The sequence below is a fragment of the Salmo salar genome, chromosome 06, assembly GCF_965601325.2.
Source record: "Salmo salar chromosome 06, fSalSal1, whole genome shotgun sequence".
NCBI lineage: Eukaryota > Metazoa > Chordata > Actinopteri > Salmoniformes > Salmonidae > Salmo > Salmo salar.
Genome location: NC_138296.1, coordinates 38854964 through 38875120, shown reverse-complemented (window position 1 = coordinate 38875120; position 20157 = coordinate 38854964). Strand labels below are relative to the sequence as shown.

Below are 20157 nucleotides of genomic sequence, written 5' to 3'. Positions count from 1 at the left end.
TATTTATCCGCCACACCTTGAAGGCCGGTCCTTGAAAATATTGTCTGACATTAAACCGGTCCGTGGCCCAAAAAAGGTTATTTATTCTTGTGTAATGTCATATTGTACCCCCTAGCCTAAATGTCCTTTGTATATTCTTTATATATACTTGTGTTCCCCGTGTACTTTTTGTATTGATTTGTTGTTATATAATACAAATAAAAATAATATAAGGTGTCTTCTATAAAACGTAGAAATGTGCCGTTTTCACATAAATAGACACTGGGATCACATCGACGGGACAGTAGTGGAGAAGGTGGAAAGTTTTAAGTTCCTCGGTGTACACATTACGGTCAAACTGAAATGGTCCACCCACACAGACAGCGTGGTGAAGAAGGCGCAACAGCAACAGCGCCTCTTCAACCTCAGGAGGCTGAAGAAATTTGGCTTGTCACTTAAAACACTCAAACATTTACAGATGCACAATCGAGAGCATTCTGTCGGGCTGTATCACCGCCTGGTACGGCAACTCCTCTGCCCACAACCGCAAGGCTCTCTAGAGGGTAGTGCGGTCTGCACAACGCATCACCAGGGGCAAACTATCAGCCCTCCAGGACACCTACAGCACCTGATGTCACAGGAAGGTCAAAAAAGATCATCAAGGACAACAACCACCTGAGCCACTGCCTGTTCATCCCGCTATCATCCAGAAGGCGAGGTCAGTACAGGTGCATCAAAGCTGGGACCGAGAGACTGAAAAACAGCTTCTATCTCAAGGCCATCAGACTGTTAAACAGCCATCACTAACAGAGGCTGCTGCCAACATACAGACTCAAATCTCTGGCCACTTTAATAAATGGATTTAATAAAGATATCACTAGTCACTTTAAATAACGCCATTTTAATAATGTCTACATATCCTACATTACTCATCTCATATGCATATACTGTATTCTGTACCATCTACTGCATCTCGCCTATGCCGTTCGGCCATCACTCATCCACATATTTATATGTACATATTCTTATTCATCCCTTTACATTTGTGTGTATAACGTAGTCGTTGTGAATTTGTTAGATTACTTGTTAGATGTTACTGCACTGTCGGAACTAGAAGCACAAGCATTTCGCTACACTTGCATTAACATCTGCTAACCATGTGAATGTGACCAATACAATTTGATTTGATTTGATCTTTGCCGGTATTGCGCTAGAAATAATACAAAGGTCTCGCATTAATTAAGAGGTAAAAATGAGATCAAACTACTCAATATCGCCATCTGCCGGCCTTTGCGGTAGAACTGCAGAGAGAATCAACACAAACAAAAGTGAAAGCTATCCTAGCTAGATTAATTTCTCAAATAAAATACAAATGCAAACTTTTTAATTTCGCGTATAATTGATTACTTCCTTATGACATGTCTAAACAAGAAACATTTTATTCAGAGCACACCTCACCCTACCCTTGAAATAATCTCACTAGGACCTTGTGGGAGCCAAGCAACTCAAAAACAAGCTAGGGAGGGAGGGAGTGAGGGAGTGGGTGGGTGTTCATTGTTCAGCTGAGGAATTGGAAGTGAAACTCAAATGTGAACTGTGCACGAAAAAAAAAACCCTTGCAAAGAATTATACTGGATGACTGGTAGCTGTACAGCTCTGAATTATCTGTGCCGAGATTTCCCGCTGTCCACAGTAGTAAACGTCGACTTATGTGTTTTATCACCAGGTGGGTTGTAACTTCCTCGAATCATGCCCAGCTAACGTTAGCTAGCTAGCACGAAAACTTGAGGCATGGTTAACTATTTATCTAGCTAACGTTAGCTAGCTAGCACGAAAGCTAGATAAATAGTTACCCATGCCTCAAGTTAACATTAACTAAACAAAACAAATATTTGGCTAAACTGGCCACGTATTATTTTCTCGTTGCTGTATACTTCGCACGAGCTCTTGAACCTAGCTTATGTATTCTGGCTAGGTAACGTTAATTCTATAATAGACGTCAAAATTATGTTGATATGGGCCTTTCTCTTTTTACAGTGTGCAGAGATGGACTTGGACCGTCAAAAGCGCCAGGAGGGCATACAGAACGCCCTGGGATTCATACAGTGAGAAATAAACATTCCCCTGCAATTCCCACATGTTGTCAATAAATTGTAGCCAGTTGCTCTCTTACTTGTCATTCATCCTATACCCACAAACTAGTTCACATGTCAAAATTAAGATAGGTTATCTTTTCCTCTGTCCTAGGTCTTCTTTGCCTTATCCAAAGCCTGAAGGCTTTAAGGTAGGGATTAATGAATGCGATGACTGTCTTCTCTCTTGACCTTAGTCTAGGCATGTCTACACCCACTATACTGTTCCAAAGAACATGTGTGCTCATAGTCTTGCAGCTTGCCCTTTGCAGAGATGTTCTCCATTTCACATTTGGTTCATTATTACCATGGGAAAAAGTACCATGTCCTTTATGGCTTTTCCTGTGTAGTGTCTTTATTTCACTCCCATGCCATATTCCTCTCTTCCCTGAATGTCCCTCCAGGGGTTTCTGACCCAGTTGGTGTGTAACCTGCTGGATGAGGGGAATGCAATGTTCAGGGAGGGTGAGTGGCAGCAGGCCATAAAGGACTTCAGTGAGGGTGTTAACGTGGCCCACTATGCCCAGGCTGAGTCTCTGGAAATCCCCTCAGCCCTGCTGGAGAGTCTGTATTTCAACAGGGCAGCAGCCTACCACAGCATGGTGAGTCAGAGTGGTGTGTCACCAGGATTATGCATCTTTGATCCACAATATTGATGATTGAATGAGGTTCAATTCTGTATACAAAAGGTATGAAGTCATCTTTTAAATATAAGATTTAATAGCAATTGTGTTGTAAGCAAATGTGCTGTAGTGGGAAAATATTGAACCAATGGTGAATACCCATTGCACTCTCTCTATTTCAGTATTTCGTGTTGTTGCATCACATTGTTCTATTGCATCATGTGCAACATGTTTCAGCCTCATCATTGAACTGTTGCCATCATGCCAAAAGTCAGACACTTCCTCAACATCCCCTTGAAGTTACAGAGCCTGTATCATCTATCATTACCCCATTCTCATTAGCCTGTATTAACCACTGTCTGGCCTTCGTCTTTCACTCTGTGGCAGAACCCACACATTTCCTGTCATCTCTTTCTCTCCATCTCTCTCAGGGGGAGTATGAGCAGGGTGTGCAGGACTGTGACAGTGCGCTGGCTCTGTGCAAAGACAGTTGCAGGGCACTCTACAGGAAGGCTCTATGCCTGCGGGAGCTGGGCCGTTTCAGAGAGGCCTACAACTGCAGCACGGGCTGCCTGCTCACTACGCCTAACGTGAGTAACATTATGAATTACCCCTTCACATCAGAGGCTCTTTTCTTGGAGTAGAATAGTATGCACACCTTTAAAAGGTTAAGTAGCATATTGTTTTTATCTATAACATGTCTAGCACAGCTCACATTTCTTTTTACCACTTGACATATGTAATTTGGGATTCCTCATGATGATCCGCTAGTGGAGAAGGGGAGTTTAATTTCATACAAGTCGATTTGTTTCCACATTTCCTTCTCTCCTTCGAATACCTTTGATGTTTTTCAAAAGAATGTGAGAAGATGCGGCGAGGGGGGAGACCTCACACCATACTTTTGCAGTTCCGTGTAGCTCAGAAGAAGTGTATGTGAAATTCATTTAATAAAAAGCTTATTTAAATGTAAAAAAAATTATATATATTCTTTTGTACTTTTTATAGGACAAACATGTGTATGAGTTGGCACAGGAGCTAGCTAACAAACTGGGCCTGAAGATACGCAAAGCCTACATTAGCACACAGGTGAGAATCCCTTTCCAAAGCAGAAGGTCTAGATTCAAACAGCATGGCAACTTACCTTCCATGATAAGTGGCTTGGATTCAATTGTTCTCAATCTGCCATTCTCTGATCAAATCTGCCATGAGCTGTTTATACCCTGGTTTAAATCTCAATTTGGATTCATAACAATTGGAAGTCATTCAATTTGACATTTTCTTTAGGTTGCCTCTTTATGGAGTTAGTGTTTGTTTCCTTTGCAGGAGTCGGCCACTTCTGAGAAACGTAATGGGAACACAGCTCCTTTTGCAGGAGAGGCAAGTACAACAACTTTCACCATTACACTTTAAGGTTGGCACTACGCAGAAATCGCTCTTTCATTTCCTGGTTGCTGAAACTAATAGTTTGCCTAATTATAAGTTAATTAATTATAAGCTAGTATAGTTTAGAGAATCATTGTACCAGCTAAACCGCTCTGAAATATAATTTCCATAACCAAAAATATTTTTTTCAGCTGTTTGAAACTGGTGTACAAAACCAAAAGTAATAGACACAAAAACAAAACATAAGAATATGAACCATATAAATAGAGCACATAGAAAGATCTTTCGCTTTTTAGACTTGCTTTCAAGTAGAATGATAAATCTATAACCACATTTCTATGTGAATTTAGTTGGGCTGCCCAATAAGTTACATATTTCCACTTAAACTGGTTGAGATTTGGAATGTACTTTGGTTTACCTGTTGATTTATTGTCACTTAAACAGAAGCTGTTGTCTTTCTCTTTTCATCTTAAGATGTATGGCAGTGGTCTGGATTCCTTAAGTGACATCTCATCAGGTAGTAATTCTCCTGACCAGAAATGTTGAATTACCTATCACATTGTAATGTAAAAACTATCGAAGAAGATTTGTCAAAAGTAGCAATAACAATTGAATAACTTCTAGAAAATAAAACTCACCTGTTCTCTCTCCCTGTCTTTCAGTTGGTTTCTCCTGCAAGGCTCTATCTGCCGCTATCCCAGTTAGTGATGAATCCTCTCCCTCTGGTCCTCTGGTCTACTCCAAACTTCTGGGTAGCCCTGTCCAAGGCCCCCGGGGGTTGCCCATCTCTGTGCCTGAGTCGGAGCACCTGGATGACAGTGAGCTGATGGGAGATGATCTAGACAGCCTGCTGGACTGTGTGAGTTTGTGTCTACTGGTTGACGTAGTATTCTGATATATCTAACCTGAATCTGTCAATGCAACTTTTCATTCTCTCCCTCTCGTTGTCATTCAGATTCCCCCCCAACGTGCCTTTCCCACCATCCTCCCCAGCTCAGCTTGTGTCCCCATCCAGCTCCCATTTCCCTCACGTCTGCCCGCCCCCTCGCCCCGGCTCCCCCCAGCCTTTTTCAACTCAGCCATCAGCCAGCTCAACTCTCTGGACACCTTCCCAGGCATGGGTGGGGGGGATGCCCTGGGTGCTCTGAACTCTTTAGATGGCCTTGATGCTCTAGACTCTCTAGATACTTTAAACAACCTGGACACCCTTTCAGGCCTTGGTGGTGGGGATGCCCTGGCTCCCACAACAGCACTCTATTCACTTGATGCCTTAGATACCCTTGACTGTTTCTACCCACTTGGGGGCGCAATTGCAGCCAAACCAGTGGTGGTGGGGGGAGGGGGGCTGGACTCCCTCTCTGAGTTCAACCTGCCTGGTGAGTCGATTGAGGGTGGTAATGTCTTGTTAGCTTTTAGCAATGTATACATGGTTAATTTTTCTTTTAATGTTTAACACCAAGAAAGTTATGAACCTAATTTAGGTGTTATAATTGATTGTTCCGTTTTTTGTTCTCACGCTATCTTAAGGTGCAAGAATCTCCCACAATGTTCTCTCTGCAACACGTTCGCCCAAGAAGTCCAACAACACAGTAAGCCATTTATTTCTGTCAGCAGAATTTGTTGGACTCCCTCCCGTACATTGTGTACATTTAAATTTAAACATTTATTATGCAATGTTTAGGTCACATACAACTTTGTCTTTGGCGTTCGCCTTGACATATTAACCTAAATTAATTTCCATGGCGATGTAGGTGGTAAAGAATGGCCAGGTCTCCTCCAAGCTGTCTCAGCTGACCAAGAACCCCCTAGCAGCCACCCATGACTTCATGCAGGCCTGTGCCACGTGCTACAGATGGATAGGTACAGTAGTGTACATGATAAACTCCCTCTCAGCTCTCAGCCAGTGTCCCTCCCCAGTTTACTTCTTAATGTCTTTTTTTTTTTGTGTGTGTTTGTACTTTTTCTCCCCAATTGTTAGTTAGTCTTGTCCATTGCTGCAACTCCCGTACGGACTCGAGAGGCGAAGCTCGAGAGCCATGCATCCTCCCAAACACGACCCCGCCAAGCCACGCTGCTTTTTGACACACTGTTCGCTTAACCTGGAAGCCAACCGCACCAATGTGTCGGAGGAAACTGTACAGCTGGCGACCGAAGTCAGCATCCATGCGCCCGGCCCGCCACAAGGAGTCGTTAGAGTGCAATGGGACATGTACATCCTGGCCGGCCAAACCCTCTATTAACCCAGACGATGCTGGGCCAATTGTGCACCGCCTCATGGGTCTCCCGGTTCCTGCCGGCTGCCACACAGCCTGGAATCGAACCCAGGTCTGTAGTGAAGCCTCCAGCACTGCAATGCAGTGCCTTAGACCGCTGCGTCACTCGGGAGGCCCCCTACTTCTAACTAATAAGACAGACATTTTCAAGGCCATCATAGCACTGAGGTTCACCTCTATTGTTATCATTCTAGGTCCCCCCTTAACTCCCCTTTCTCTGTCTCTCTCAGGTCCAGGGGTCCTTGACTACCAGCACCAGGCAGAATTGGCCCACCGTTGTAAGCGGGACATTCTTCTGTGCACGATCAGGGCTTCAGAGCACCCTGTCTGGAACAGGGTGCGACCCCGCCCCACGCACAATTTTACTGGGCCGTTTGTGCTCTGCAAGGGTACGGAAAACAACAGTCACTGGTGCGGGAAAGAGGCTCTGTTTAGATGAAGATAATGTGTGTGTGTCATAGGTCAAATTACCCAGTCGTTTTAATCTGTGGAAAAAGGGTCCTAAAGGTTAGCTTTGGTCTGAGTTTGTATATGTTGTAATCTAAGTTCCTTCCCTCTGTGCAGAGGTGCTGGAGACTCAGAAGTGTAAGTATAGGGAGGGCTGTACATTTGCCTACTGCCAGGAGGAGGTAGATGTGTGGACCCTGGAGAGGAAGGGAGCCCTGAACAGAGAGCTGCTGTTTAACCCGCAGAGCCCCAACAATGACAGGCTCAGCATCACATGCCTGCTGCAGCTCCACAACGGCATGTTCATGTACCTCTGTGAGGTAGGACACACACACACACACACGTGTGCCCTTACACAGACACACCTCCATATGTCCAAGCTTTACCAGTGAAACATGGTTGAGGGCTGTGAGTCCCGACAGAGATCGCTGCAGAGCGGTCGTCATTTTTTATGCTGCGGGCGCGAGCGTGCAGTCAGACAGATGACTTTGGGATGAAAATACTTTTGTTGTCCCGCAGATTATTTGTAAACGGTCGTCTTTCTGCTTTGTATGCTTAAAAGCACAATTTTCGCATTATTCACACACTCTGCTTCAACTTCAGTAGCCTACCTCTCCTCTCCTAGTTGGGAGTGAGAGTTCAAGTGTGGTCTCATTGAAATAGAGTAGGCTGCCTACATTGGCGGAGAATCACGTGGCAGTTAGCTTAAATATGATTAGACTGTAGCTTACCACAGTGTGTATAAATACATATTGATAATGGAAAGAAGTGGAGGGCGCTCAACCAACATGAGATGAGGTGCAATAAAAATGGGATTCAAAAAATCAGTCGCGCGCAGACCTCTAAAACATGCCGTTCAACCTTACTCATGCTCCCCCCTACTTCTTGTGTCTGTTTACCTCAACTTTCCCCCTCATTCTCCCCCCCCCCCCTTCTCTCTACTCAGCGGTGCTATGACAGTAAGCCCAGGATCATCAGTAAGTGCAGTAAGGAGGTGCCGTCCACCTGCTCCAACCCCTGCGCCCGACACCCATTCAACAAAAACAAGTGAGTCACGTTTGCTCCCTCCCCTCCCTCCCTCCCTCCCTCCCTCCCTCCCTCCCTCCCTCCCTCCCTCCCTCCCTCCCTCCCTCCCTACCTCCCTCCCTCCCTCACACACCCTCACTCTTCCCCCCCTGTGCCCTGCAGGTGCCTGGTGCATGCGGTGAGATCCAGCAGCGTGCACTACACTAAAATCCGCCCGCTGTACACCCAGTGCCAGTTGGACGTGTGCCGCCATGCCCAGCGCTACGGCTGCCAGCGAGAGGACAGCTGCTCCTTTGCCCACTCCGTCATAGAGCTCAAGTGCTGGACGCTTCAGCAAGACTCTGGTACAGTCAGATTGATGCACACACACTCATGAACATTGTACTTGGTCTCAGACACAGAGAGACATATTTATTCCTGTCTAATAAATGTGAAAACATTTTTAAATGTAGAGGCCGATCTACAATAAAACATCTTTATTTGTAAATGTTAGTTTCTATATTAAAAGTCAGGAAAATTTCAACAAAATCCAGTAGGTGTCAGTAGACACTGCCGTTCAGTCTTGTCACAGTTGATAAACACTGTTTGTAAATACTGTCTGTAAAAAGTGATGTCTATGCTCGACTAGGCATCACTTTTCTGTGTATGTGCCTGTTCTTTAGGCGTCACTCATGAAGAAATTGTTCAGGAATCCAAGCGACACTGGCATAAACAGGAGCAGACCACGCACAAACCCAAGGTATAATATCCCTGCTATGCCACATCTCATAATATGGTGAGGCAATGGCTCCTGTGTAGTTTGTCTGATTCTCCACCTTTTGCCTCTCTGTTTTTGTCCCTGTGACTCGTTGACTATAAGCCGGTGTACATGCCACCACCATCTTCATCCTCAAGTGGTGGAGGTGGGGGAGGAGGCTATAACTTGAACCTGAAGAGGAAGTTTGTCTGTGGTCAGTGCTGGAGGGACGGGCTGGTCAGCGAGCCGGACAAAGCGCTTAAGTACTGTACAGCCAAGGCCAGGCACAGGTGAGGCTGCACCCTACCTAGCATCCCTAGCCAGATGGAGACCAGTGCTTCACTGTAGTATGCAACAATTCTATATGACTGACCACTGTTATTCACTATTGTCTATCAAATCAAGTTTATTTGTCATGTGCGCTGAATACAACAGGTGTAGACCTTACAGTGAAGTGCTTACTTACAGGCTCTAACCAACAGTGCAAAAAAGGTGTTAGGTGAACAATCGGTAAGTAAAGAAATAAAACAACAGTAAAAAGACAGGCTATATACAGTAGTGAGTCTATAAAAGTAGCGAGGCTACATACAGACACCGGTTAGTCAGGCTGATTGAGGTAGTATGTACATGTAGATATGGTTAAAGTGACTATGCATATATGATGAACAGAGAGTAGCAGTAGCGTAAAAGAGGGGTTGCTGGGTGGCGGGACACATTGCAGATAGCCCGGTTAGCCAATGTGCGGGAGCACTGGTCAATGTATGGCCAATGTATGTTAGATGTGTAGTCTGAGCTATGTGTTCAGTTTTTTGAATGACAATAGAGAATGTTCATCTCGGGGACACAAGCCAAGTTGTATGGAGCGTTTACAGCGAAGCCCTATGTAATTTAGGATAGTATCTTTCTGGAAAGTCCACCATAACTCTCACATCTCTCTCCCTGTAGTTGGACGAAGGAGCGTCGGGTGCTGCTGGTGAAGTTCTTTGAGGGAAAGAAGTGGGTGATGGTGCGGCCGTTGCCTTTTGCCAAGACCTACCCCCAGCAGTATGACGTGTGTGCTGCCCCCTGCTACTCCTCATGCACTACCTGCTAGAAATGATTTTTGATCGACTCAACCAAGCATATTATCATTGTGTCTATTTAACTTATAATGAACTATTATGTTAGTGTGCTCAAGGGTAACGGTATATATTGGTCAGTTGAATTTAATACTTAATCATTGACACTGTGCAAACTTGTTTCCACAAACATCCTCGCAGTCTGTGTGTAACGGCATAACGTGTCCCCCTTAGATATGTGCACATGTGGTGAAGCAGAAGAAGTGCCACTACATTGGGAACTGTGCCTTTGCCCACAGTGAAGAGGAGAAGCAAGTATGGACTTATATGAAGAACAATGGCTGTAAGTTTACACTATATTTTCGTTATCCATTAAACCTTTTGTTCCACATTATCGCCTTTGTTTACTTTGATCTATGAGCAGGATTGGTTCAGATGCCTATTATTCCCACCAGTACACATCAAATTTTATTGGTCACATACACATGGTTAGCAGATGTTAATGCGAGTGTAGCGAAATGTTTGTGCTTCTTGTTCCGACTACACAGTAATATCTAACAAGTAATCTAACAAATTCACAACAACTACCTTATACACACAAATGTAAAGGGATGAATAGAATATGTACATATAAATATATGGATGAGCGATGGCCGTGCGGCATAGGCAAGATGCATTAGATTCTATAGAATATAGTATATACATATGGGATGAGTAATGTAGGATATGTAAACATTATTAAAGTGACTAGTGATAACTTTATTAAATCAATTTATTAAAGTGGCCAGAGATTTGAGTCTGTATGTTGGCAGCAGCCTCTGTTAGTGATGGCTGTTTAACAGTCTGATGGCCTTGAGATAGAAGCTGTTTTTCAGTCTCTCGGTCCCAGCTTTGATGCACCTGTACTGACCTCGCCTTCTGGATGATAGCGGGATGAACAGGCAGTGGCTCGGGTGGTTGTTGTCCTTGATGATCTTTTTGGCCTTCCTGTGACATCGGGTGGTGTAGGTGTGCTGGAGGGCAGGTAGTTTGCCTCCGGTGATGCGTTGTGCAGACCTCACTACCCTCTGGAGAGCCTTGCGGTTGTGGGCGGTGCAGTTGCCATACCAGGCGGTGATACAGCCCGATAGGATGCTCTCGATTGTGCATCTGTAAAAGTTTGTGAGTGTTTTAAGTGACAAGCCAAATTTCTTCAGCCTCCTGAGGTTGAAGAGGCGCTGTTGCTGTTGCGCCTTCTTCACCACGCTGTCTGTGTGGGTGGACCATTTCAGTCTGTTCGTGATGTGTACACCGAGGAACTTAAAACTTTCTACCCTCTCCACTACTGTCACGTCGATGTGGATAGGGGGGTGCTCCCTCTGCTGTTTCCTGAAGTCTACAATCATCTCTGTTTTGTTGACGTTGAGTGAGAGGTTATTTTCCTGACACCACACTCCGAGGGCCCTCACCTCCTCCCTGTAGGCCGTCTCGTCATTGTTGGTAATCAAGCCTACCACTGTAGTGTCGTCTGCAAACTTGATGATTGAGTTGGAAGCGTGCATGGCCACGCAGTCATGGGTGAACAGGGAGTACAGGAGAGGGCTTAGAACGCACCCTTTTGGGGCCCCAGTGTTGAGGATCAGTGCGATGATGTTGTTTCCTACATTCACCACCTGGGGGCGGCCCGTCAAAGTCCAGGACCCAGTTGCACCCAGGGTCTCGAGCTTAATGACAAGTTTGGAGGGTACTATGTTGTTAAATGCTGAGCTGTATTCAATGAACGGCATTCTTACATAGGTATTCCTCTTGTCCAGATAGGATAAGGCAGTGTGCAGTGTGATGGTGATTGCATCGTCAGTGGACCTATTGGGGCGGTAAGCAAATTGGAGTGGGTCTAGGGTATCAGGTAGGGTGGAGGTGATATGATCCTTGACTAGTCTCTCAAAGCACTTCATGATGACAGAAGTGAGTGCAATGGGGCGATAGTCATTTAGCTCAGTTACCTTAGCTTTCTTGGGAACAGGAACAATGGTGGCCATCTTGAAGCATGTGGGGACAGCAGACTGTGATAGGGATTGATTGAATATGTCCGTAAACACACCAGCCAGCTGGTCTGCGCATGCTCTAAGGGATGCTGTCTGGGCCGGCAGCCTTGCGAGGGTTAACACGTTTAAAATGTTTTACTCACGTTGGCCACGGAAAAGGAGAGCCCACAGGCTTTGGTAGCGGGCCGTGTCAGTGGCACTGTATTGTCCTCAAAGCGAGCAAAGAAGTTGTTTAATTTGTCTGGGAGAACGACGCCGACGTCTGCGACGGGCTGGTTTTCTTTTTGTAATCTGTGATTGACTGTAGACCCTGCCACATACGTCTAGTGTTTGAGCCGTTGAATTACGACTCTACTTTATCTCTTTACTGACGCTTTGCTTGTTTGATTGCCTTGCGGAGGGAATAGCTACACTGTTTGTATTTGGTCATGTTTCCAGTCACCTTGCCATGATTAAAAGCGGTGTTTCGAACTTTCAGTTTTGTGCGAATGCTACCATCAATCCACGGTTTCTGGTTAGGGAAGGTTTTAATAGTCACAGTGGGTCCGACATCTCTGATGCACTCGCTAATAAACACGCTCACTGAGTCAGCGTATACATCAAAGTATACGCATTAGTATTGTTACTTACGTTCCTCTTTGAACCTGTTCCTGAAGTGAAGGATATGCAGCAGATGTACGACATGTGGCTTACAATGACGAATCAAAACCGTCCGCCGGATGACACCCTGATCACCCAACCCGTAGAGGAGAAGCAAATTGTCATGCCAACCGACTATGCCGAGCCAATGGTGAGTAAAGGCACTTACTCACAAAACCTGTTTGTTGGATGTAGAACGCAAACAATACATTCACCTTTCTCATTTGTAAAAGCTGTCTACCACTATCAAGAAGGATTCTGTATTTTGATAGTGTGTGCATGCATCTTCATGCAATGTGTGCGTATGTCAGTGTGTATGAATGCGTAATGTACTATGAGAACAGTTTTACTTTGTGTGTATTCTAGAGCGGCTTCCATTGTCGTCTGTGTGGGAGGCATAGTAACAGCAAGCGCCAGTGGCAGCAGCACATCTCCTCAGAGAAACACAAGGACCGTGTATTCAGCTGCGAGGGAGAGGACGAGAGCCTCACCTGGACATACCGCTTCCCCGGACTCCGCCTTGCCCTTTGCACCAGGTAACATTCGCCCAGGGGAGGGTCTCAATACTGTAGTTCCTTTCTCATTACCCATCAAGAGATGCTCTGTATATGCACACAGAAAACACCTGGGATATGGCAGGGTTCACTTATCACACCCTTATCCTATTTGTTCCTGTCAAATTTTATCGGTGCACAGTGATTGACGTATGTATAATATAGATTGATGTGATTGACAGGCTGGAGAGTGGCTGTCCCGAGGGGGTGAGCTGTGACTACGCCCACAGTGTTGAGGAGCTGGTGGAATGGCAGGAGAGGAGGGAATTCCTGCGGCGGAAGCTGGCCAAGGCCCGTGAAGACATGCTCATCATGCCAGATGAGTTTGACTTTGGGAAGTACAACTTTCTCCTGCAGGACTGAGGCCCCTGTCCCCTATGTGAGACACTTGCACCTGTAAATAGACAGCAGTCGTCTGTTTTGTTGAAAACCCTGGGGGGTATTTTCTTTATTAGTTAACAGTTAATACAGTTTATACCTGTTTGAGCTGGTTAGGACTGCAAGTGCCTTATTTGTCCAATATTTTCTAAAGGGCTTAACAAATGAGGTCTTGGTTCCGAATTTCAGTGGGGGGGCAAAAATGTAATTTAGCACTGCCATTTAACAAAACCGTACTGACCAAATATCTCCATTAATAGTCTGTTTAATCTATATATGTCTTATTGGGGGATATTAAGAATTCATTTATGCTTGCGTTCTGATGGGACTCTTTATACAACCCTCAAACTTTCACAACTGTTCTTCCATCAAATGAAAACCGGTTTTGCTGGAAGGCAAAAGTTATTCACTTTCACTTTGTTTGTGTCTTATGCCAATTTAAAGCTGCAATGTGTAACTTTTTGGGTGACTTGAGCAAATTCACATAGAAATGTTAGTTATAGAGTGGTCATTCTCATTGAAAGATCTGTTCTATGTGTCCTATTTCTGTGCTTAATGTTACGTTTTATTTTTGATTATTTTGTTTTTGTACACCAGCTTCAAACAGCTGAAAATACTATTTTTGGTTATTGGAAAGATATTTCACAACAATGTAGATGGTACAATGATTATCTACATTGCTTGTTTTGTCACTAACTGAAATTAGGCAAAGTATTAGAAGTTTAGCAACCAGGAAATGGTGAGTGATTTCTGCATATTGCATCTTTAAAGAATTTGCTGCTGCCATTGTAGACAGACAAAACGTTACAGAATATGATCACAGTAATACAGGGGTACTGCAGGGTGTTCATGGAAATATAAAAATATTATTTTATTTCAATGTTTTTATCAATATTGCTAGCAACAAGACTGAATTAATTTTAAATTAAACATACAATATAAAAGAGGGTAATATCTCTTTTCTAATGATGTCAACTTTATTTCTCAACTCCTAATATTGAGCAAATTACACTCATTGGAGCTAATTGCACTCACCGGACAGTGTTTCTCCTATATTCATTTAGCACCGCTGCTAAATAGTTGCCACCGCTCCAAAAAAATATGATTAAACATTTTCGGGCTGTAAAACGTTTTCAGTGTAAACATAAACAACTAAACCAGATATAAGGTATGTAGAAATATATAATGGAGCTATATATTTTAAATAAGATCATTTAAGAACAACCACCAAAATAAAAACTTGTTTGTCAGGGAAAATCTCAAATTCAAAACATTTTATGGAATTTGATTTGAAGTCACTCCAATAGCATAAGAACATGTTGTAAGGCATGGCAAAATGTGTAGAATTTTCTGTGGTGTCCATTTTCTGTGTGGTCCAGCGGCACATATATATGCCGGAGTTGGCGTGGGTTTGAAACCGGCCCACTGCCCCTTGACGCACCCTTGACTCACCCTATCTCTTCAATAAAGCAAAAATTACGAAAGGAATGAGACTGCCACGGTCATTCAAAAATAAATTACTTAAACTTAATTTTCTCTCAGCCCGATGATATAAATTGTGTGGAATTGCAGGAAACTAGCTTTAAAACAGTAACATTTTCTCTCCGCCTCATGACAAACAAAAAATACAAAATTTGTCTCTGCGGCCAAGAGGAGGGCGTCTACAATTAGCGGTTGGACTCTACCACACCTACCACTACTACTGACTAAATAGATTGAGGATGCTAACTAAGGCCTTATCTGTGGGTAGATAATTTACCCATAATTTAATATCCAATACAAGAGAGATTGGAAGTTCCTCAAATGTGCCTGTAGTAGAAGTTCCTATCTAGCGTCTAGACTCACTCATGTTATGCTGAAGAAAAGATTATCTGCCCAGTAAATTTGAAGATGTGAATAAATGTATCTCCACATATGTAGTCCTGCACATTAATACATTATATCAATGTTGGCAAACAATAAGTAATAACATGGTAGTTAAACCTAGTAAAATAATCTTATTGATTTCTATACCTTAGTTCTTTGTTACCAAATCATACATTGTATTGTTGGGTTCAGAGTATGCTTCTGGGTGTGTCATTCCTGTTTTGCAAGGGCGGTGGCCTAAAAGCTAAGACTGTAATTCTAAATAAGGAGAGGGAGAATACATAATTCAGAGTTGTGCAGATGAGAGCATTTAGCCTGTAACCCTAGAAGCTGAAAGAGGCAGTGAAGCATACCTAGTCTCAGGGCATTTTGTCTTATTCTGTATGTAAATCCGAGACACGCTATTTAGTATGATAAGTTTACATTTTGTATGGTATGTGTTCATTTGTGGATTTCCATCACCCGTACAATATGTTACGAATTAGCAAAACCTGTATGGTATGTTACAAATTCTAGCTAGGTGTCTAATGTTAGCTAGGCTCGGGGTTAGAGTTTAGGAGGTAGGCTAAGTAGCTAAAAAGTAGTAAGTAGTTCAGAAGTTGCTGAAGTTGTCCATGATGAGATTTTAACTCGCAACCTTTTGGGTTGCTAGACATTCATGTTATACGCCAACCCTTCCACCTTACTTTAGTTTTTGTCTTAAGTAGCCATCTGTCTTATGTAACCATACCAAACGTAACATACTAATTTGAGTGTCCCGGATATACATTTACTATGTTACGTCTAGTCTATGAGACCAGGCTGGGTGAGGGGTAAGGGAGGGGTTAACATGCTCACTTTTTGGGGGGGGTTCTCTTGAAATATTGAAAAGTTCTGTATACATCACTGGTAATTGTGTTAGTTCATAAGCTTTGCACATGGGAAGTGTGTTTTAATACCAGCTTTAGCCAGTATAGAGAGGTAATGGATACTCTCGGAATGAACCAAATGGAAGGTTTAAGTTTGTTACTAAATACTATTATTTCAATGACAATTATGGCTATAACGATTTTGATTTACAATATTCTAAAATAATCTATAGAGTGGGAAGTGGTATGTTTCCTACTATGCAAACAAAGTCAGTGAGCTGGATCATGTTGATTTGCCTTAGGTCAGCTTTTTCCAAACTCTGAACGTTTTGTTTTTTTCCCTGACACTACACAGCTGATTAAAATGATCAAAGCTGGATGATTAGTTGATTATTTGAATCAGCTGTGTAGTGCTAGGGCAAAAACCAAAACATGCACCTCTTAGGGTCCCAAGGACCAAGTTTGGGAAACTGCCATAGGTTTTGTCCTCGATTAAATAATTCTAATCGAGGACTGAATCACATTGACCTTCATCACATCCATCTATGTCATTGAACTGACTGCACCACAATATATCTGCCTATGTTGTTTGTCAAGGACTTTTTTTCGGGCAGTTTAATCCTTGCTGGCTGGAAACAGTTCTTGAAACTGAAGTGCCCCCTCTCAAAGCCATCAAAATGACCCCTTTATAAAAGTGCACCCTTGTCAAACACTATTCACACTGCTCTCGTGACCACTCTATTTAATTGTAGCTGCCATACTGATTGAACAGATGGTTAGAGACTGCAGTGTTTGTGCATTTAATTTCCAAGATCATGGCACCTGAGAAAACAAAAATGAATTGTTTGAGCTATTGACCAAATCTGACATGTTAAATAAAACTATTTTTGAGAGGTAATAGATCCATGATTTTATTTTATTTTTTACTGTTATTGACAATTATTTTGTTACTTATTGTAATTTATTACACAACTATAACACTACTACTGACTAAGGTCTGTTATCTTATCAAAGGACACTTTTTATATATATATTGTGTAAAAATCTGTTGTGTTGTAGTTAGTGTGGTTCATGTCATTGAGGTTCAAGCGGAGGGTAAATGATTTCCACTTTCAGATCTTCTTCATGACGTGCTGTTTAGTGTCCCGAATGCTTGCGAGTGCGTGATGAGATGGGGGTTTCGCACCTTTGTGGTCAAATACACAAACCGGCTCCCAACTTGTAATTGGCTGATGGGTATGATTGACAGACTATACAGCAAACCGAAACTCTGGATAAATTGAAAGATTAGTATCCTTGGTCTTTCACAGAATACGTTCTATATTCATAATGTTATACACTTTGCAAGAACTTGTAATTATTACTATCAGACAAAGCAATTCAAGTTTTATTCCTGAAGTCTTCAAAGCCCTGATGGAGTTTCCATTCTCGTTTTCCATCGACAACGGTAGTAGAAATCGGTGTGAATTTGTTTTACCCTTGCTATTCTCTTTAACACACTTGTGACGATAGACACATTTATCCCGATAGAGGGTTACTTCATGCCAGTGACGTTAGCTACATTCATACAGTAATGTTTTAACAGTCAAATTTCATTAGCGTCCTGCAACTTCCTTGTGTTGCTAACTAAATGGACTGATGCAATGTCATTGAAATATAAACTTTGCAGCATGTGCAACATCTTCAATTGCTTACACTATAGTTACTGGCTGCCTGGGTTTGTTATCAAACTTGTCAATGTACTATTTCACAAAACATTACATTTTCATGTCTTGGCAAACTGCATTGGATGATTTGATACTGTAACACACTTGCTGCCAGCAAATATCACTTTGCATATTATGAAGTGATAGTTTCTTGTGAGACTAACGTTAGTCAGTGTCATTACATGTTTTGTTACATTCGTTAATAAAGTAGATATGTATCATCTCCTTGTTTTCTTAAAAGTTTAGGAATATTTGACTATATGTCCATTTGACTGAACTGCCTTGTGATCACCCATGGTTATATGCTGCACTGTCCGAACTAGAAGCACAAGCATTTCGGTACACCCGCAATAACATATGCTAAACACGTGTATGTGACCAATAACATTTTATTTGATAACAGGAGCTGGGATGAGAAACATGTTGGCCAACTAAGGCGTCACAAGCATGGTAGGCATCCCTTCCACTTCCAGCATTATGCTGTTATTTTTGGCACCGCTGTGCTTAAGGCTGGCACAAATGTGTAGCCTAACAAAGCAGTGACAGGCTAGTCTGTGTAAATCATATGAGAGATTCCCATTACATAGGCCTACTCTTTTAATTGTACATAACTAACCCCTCTGTTAACAGGCCTTGTATATTCAGAATATTGTGTAGGCTGTAGGACACTTGTGCACACAGCGTGCCCTCATTATGCGGAGAGGTATCCTCACTACTTGATGTAGTCCTAGTGTATGTTCACACACTCATCATCATACCCTCATTTTTAATTTAGATCCCAAATCCAGTGCCTTTGCTTTTCTGTCTGACATGTTTTACTGAATTGTGATGGACACAGGCCATAGCCATTCAAATCAAATAAGTTTGACACGTACACATGTTCACTTGCAAGGTCTTCCTCAACAATGCAGTATTCAATATCAAAGAAAATAGAAAATCCAGAATAAAATCTTTCATTCTTTCTCAGTGTATGGTGTTCAAAATGACATTCATTTGCATGCTCCCATGATAGAGTTCATATCAGACTTGCTTACATACCCACAAACAGTCTACACATCAGAGCTCTCACCCCAGACATCAGTGTTTTGTGCCACATGAATTTGGCATGGCATTGGTGATTCACAGTGACCATCTCGTAATCATTTTGCTGTCTGTGTTTACACATAGCTTGTTCTTTCCATAAATCTAGTGGGGGGAAAAAAATCGAACAGCAAGTACCAGTGACACGCTCAATTCAGAAGTGGTCCGATGAAGCAAATTCTAAGCTACAGGACTGTATTGCTAGCACAGACTGGAAAACAGTGCCTTGTATTCATACCCCTTGACTTATTCCACATTTAGTGTTACAGCCTGAATTCAAAATGGATTAAAGAAATAAATGTCTCACCCATCTACACACAATACCCCATAATGACAAAGTGAAAACATGTTTTTAGAAATGTTTGCAAATGTATTGATAATGAAATACAGAACTCTCTCTTACATAAGTAATTACATGTTAGAATCACCTTTGGCAGCATTACAGCTGTGAGTCTCTGGCTAAGTCTCTAAGAGCTTTGCACATCTTGGGCCTCATTTATCAATATTGCGTAGAAACTATTCTAAAATACTACTTACGAGCGGAATTTAGAATGTTTGTACACATAGAAAAAGTGTGATTTAACAAACAATCCTACCACTGTCATACTCACACCAGTAAGAGAACCACGTTGTGCACAACCTTGGCTATTTGCATTTTAAAACGCCCCAATCAGGCCTTTATGGTAGAGTGGGCAGACGAAAGCCACTCCTCAGTAAAAGGCACATGACAACCCGCTTGGAGTTTGCCAAGAGGCACCTAAAGGACTCTCAGACCATGGGAAACAAAATTCTCTGGTCTGATGAAACCAAGATTGAACTCTTTGGCCTGAAAGCCAAGCGTCACATCTGGAGGAAACCAGTCACCGCTCATCACCTGGCCAATGCCATCCCTACGGTGAAGCATGGTGGTGGCAGCATCATGCTGTGGGGATGTTTTTTTAGCGGCAGGGACTGGGAGACTGGTTAGGATCGAGGGAAAGATGATCGGAGCAAAGTACAGAGAGATCCTTGATGAAAACCTGCTCCAGAGCACTCAGGACTTCAGACTGGGGCGAAGGTTCACCTTCCAACAGGACAACGACCCTAAGCACACAGCCAAGACAAGGCAGGAGTGGCTTCGTGACAAGTCTCTGAATGTCCTTGAATGGCCCATCCCGATCAAACATCTCTGGAGAGACCTGAAAATAGCTGTGCAGCAACGCTCCCCATCCAACCTGACAGAGTTTGAGACGATCTGCAGAGAAGAATGGGAGACACTCCCCAAATACAGGTGTGCCAAGCTTGTTGCGTCATACCCAAGAAGACTCGAGGCTATTATCGCTGCCAAAGGTGCTTCAACAAAGTACTAAGTAAAGGGTCTGAATACTTATGTAAGTATGATATTTCAGTTTTTTCTTTCTAAAAA

The 20157-nt window shown here is 42.9% G+C and overlaps 1 protein-coding gene across 2 annotated transcripts; it reads left to right on the top strand.

Moving 5' to 3' along the window:
* The first annotated feature begins 1511 nt into the window (after nt 1-1511).
* Nucleotides 1512-17893, top strand: LOC106607163 (zinc finger CCCH domain-containing protein 7B). 2 transcript variants are annotated; one of them, XM_014203803.3, is made up of 23 exons: nt 1512-1705; nt 2017-2084; nt 2227-2263; nt 2516-2713; nt 3166-3324; nt 3740-3820; nt 4058-4111; nt 4592-4634; nt 4780-4976; nt 5073-5493; nt 5645-5706; nt 5869-5977; nt 6621-6779; nt 6955-7157; nt 7784-7884; nt 8026-8207; nt 8526-8602; nt 8723-8889; nt 9545-9650; nt 9892-10000; nt 12338-12471; nt 12687-12856; nt 13057-17893. In XM_014203803.3, exons 2-23 carry the CDS (start codon nt 2026-2028, stop codon nt 13235-13237), a joined length of 3009 nt encoding a protein of 1002 aa, XP_014059278.1. In that variant the 5' UTR covers nt 1512-1705; nt 2017-2025; the 3' UTR covers nt 13238-17893. The 2 variants fall into 2 exon arrangements, with proteins under 2 accessions (XP_014059278.1, XP_045576408.1); XM_045720452.2 differs by lacking the exons at nt 1512-1705; nt 2017-2084 and having other exon boundaries at nt 2102-2263.
* The last annotated feature ends 2264 nt before the right edge of the window (nt 17894-20157 follow it).

Coding starts and splice junctions, on each gene's coding strand:
- LOC106607163 (XM_045720452.2), top strand. CDS start 2,117: ATGTTGTCAATAAATTGTAGCCAGTTGCTCTCTTACTTGTCATTCATC. Junction 5,978..6,620: donor CACGTGCTACAGATGGATAG/GTACAGTAGTGT, acceptor TGTCTCTCTCAG/GTCCAGGGGTCCTTGACTAC. Junction 8,603..8,722: donor AGACCACGCACAAACCCAAG/GTATAATATCCC, acceptor GTTGACTATAAG/CCGGTGTACATGCCACCACC.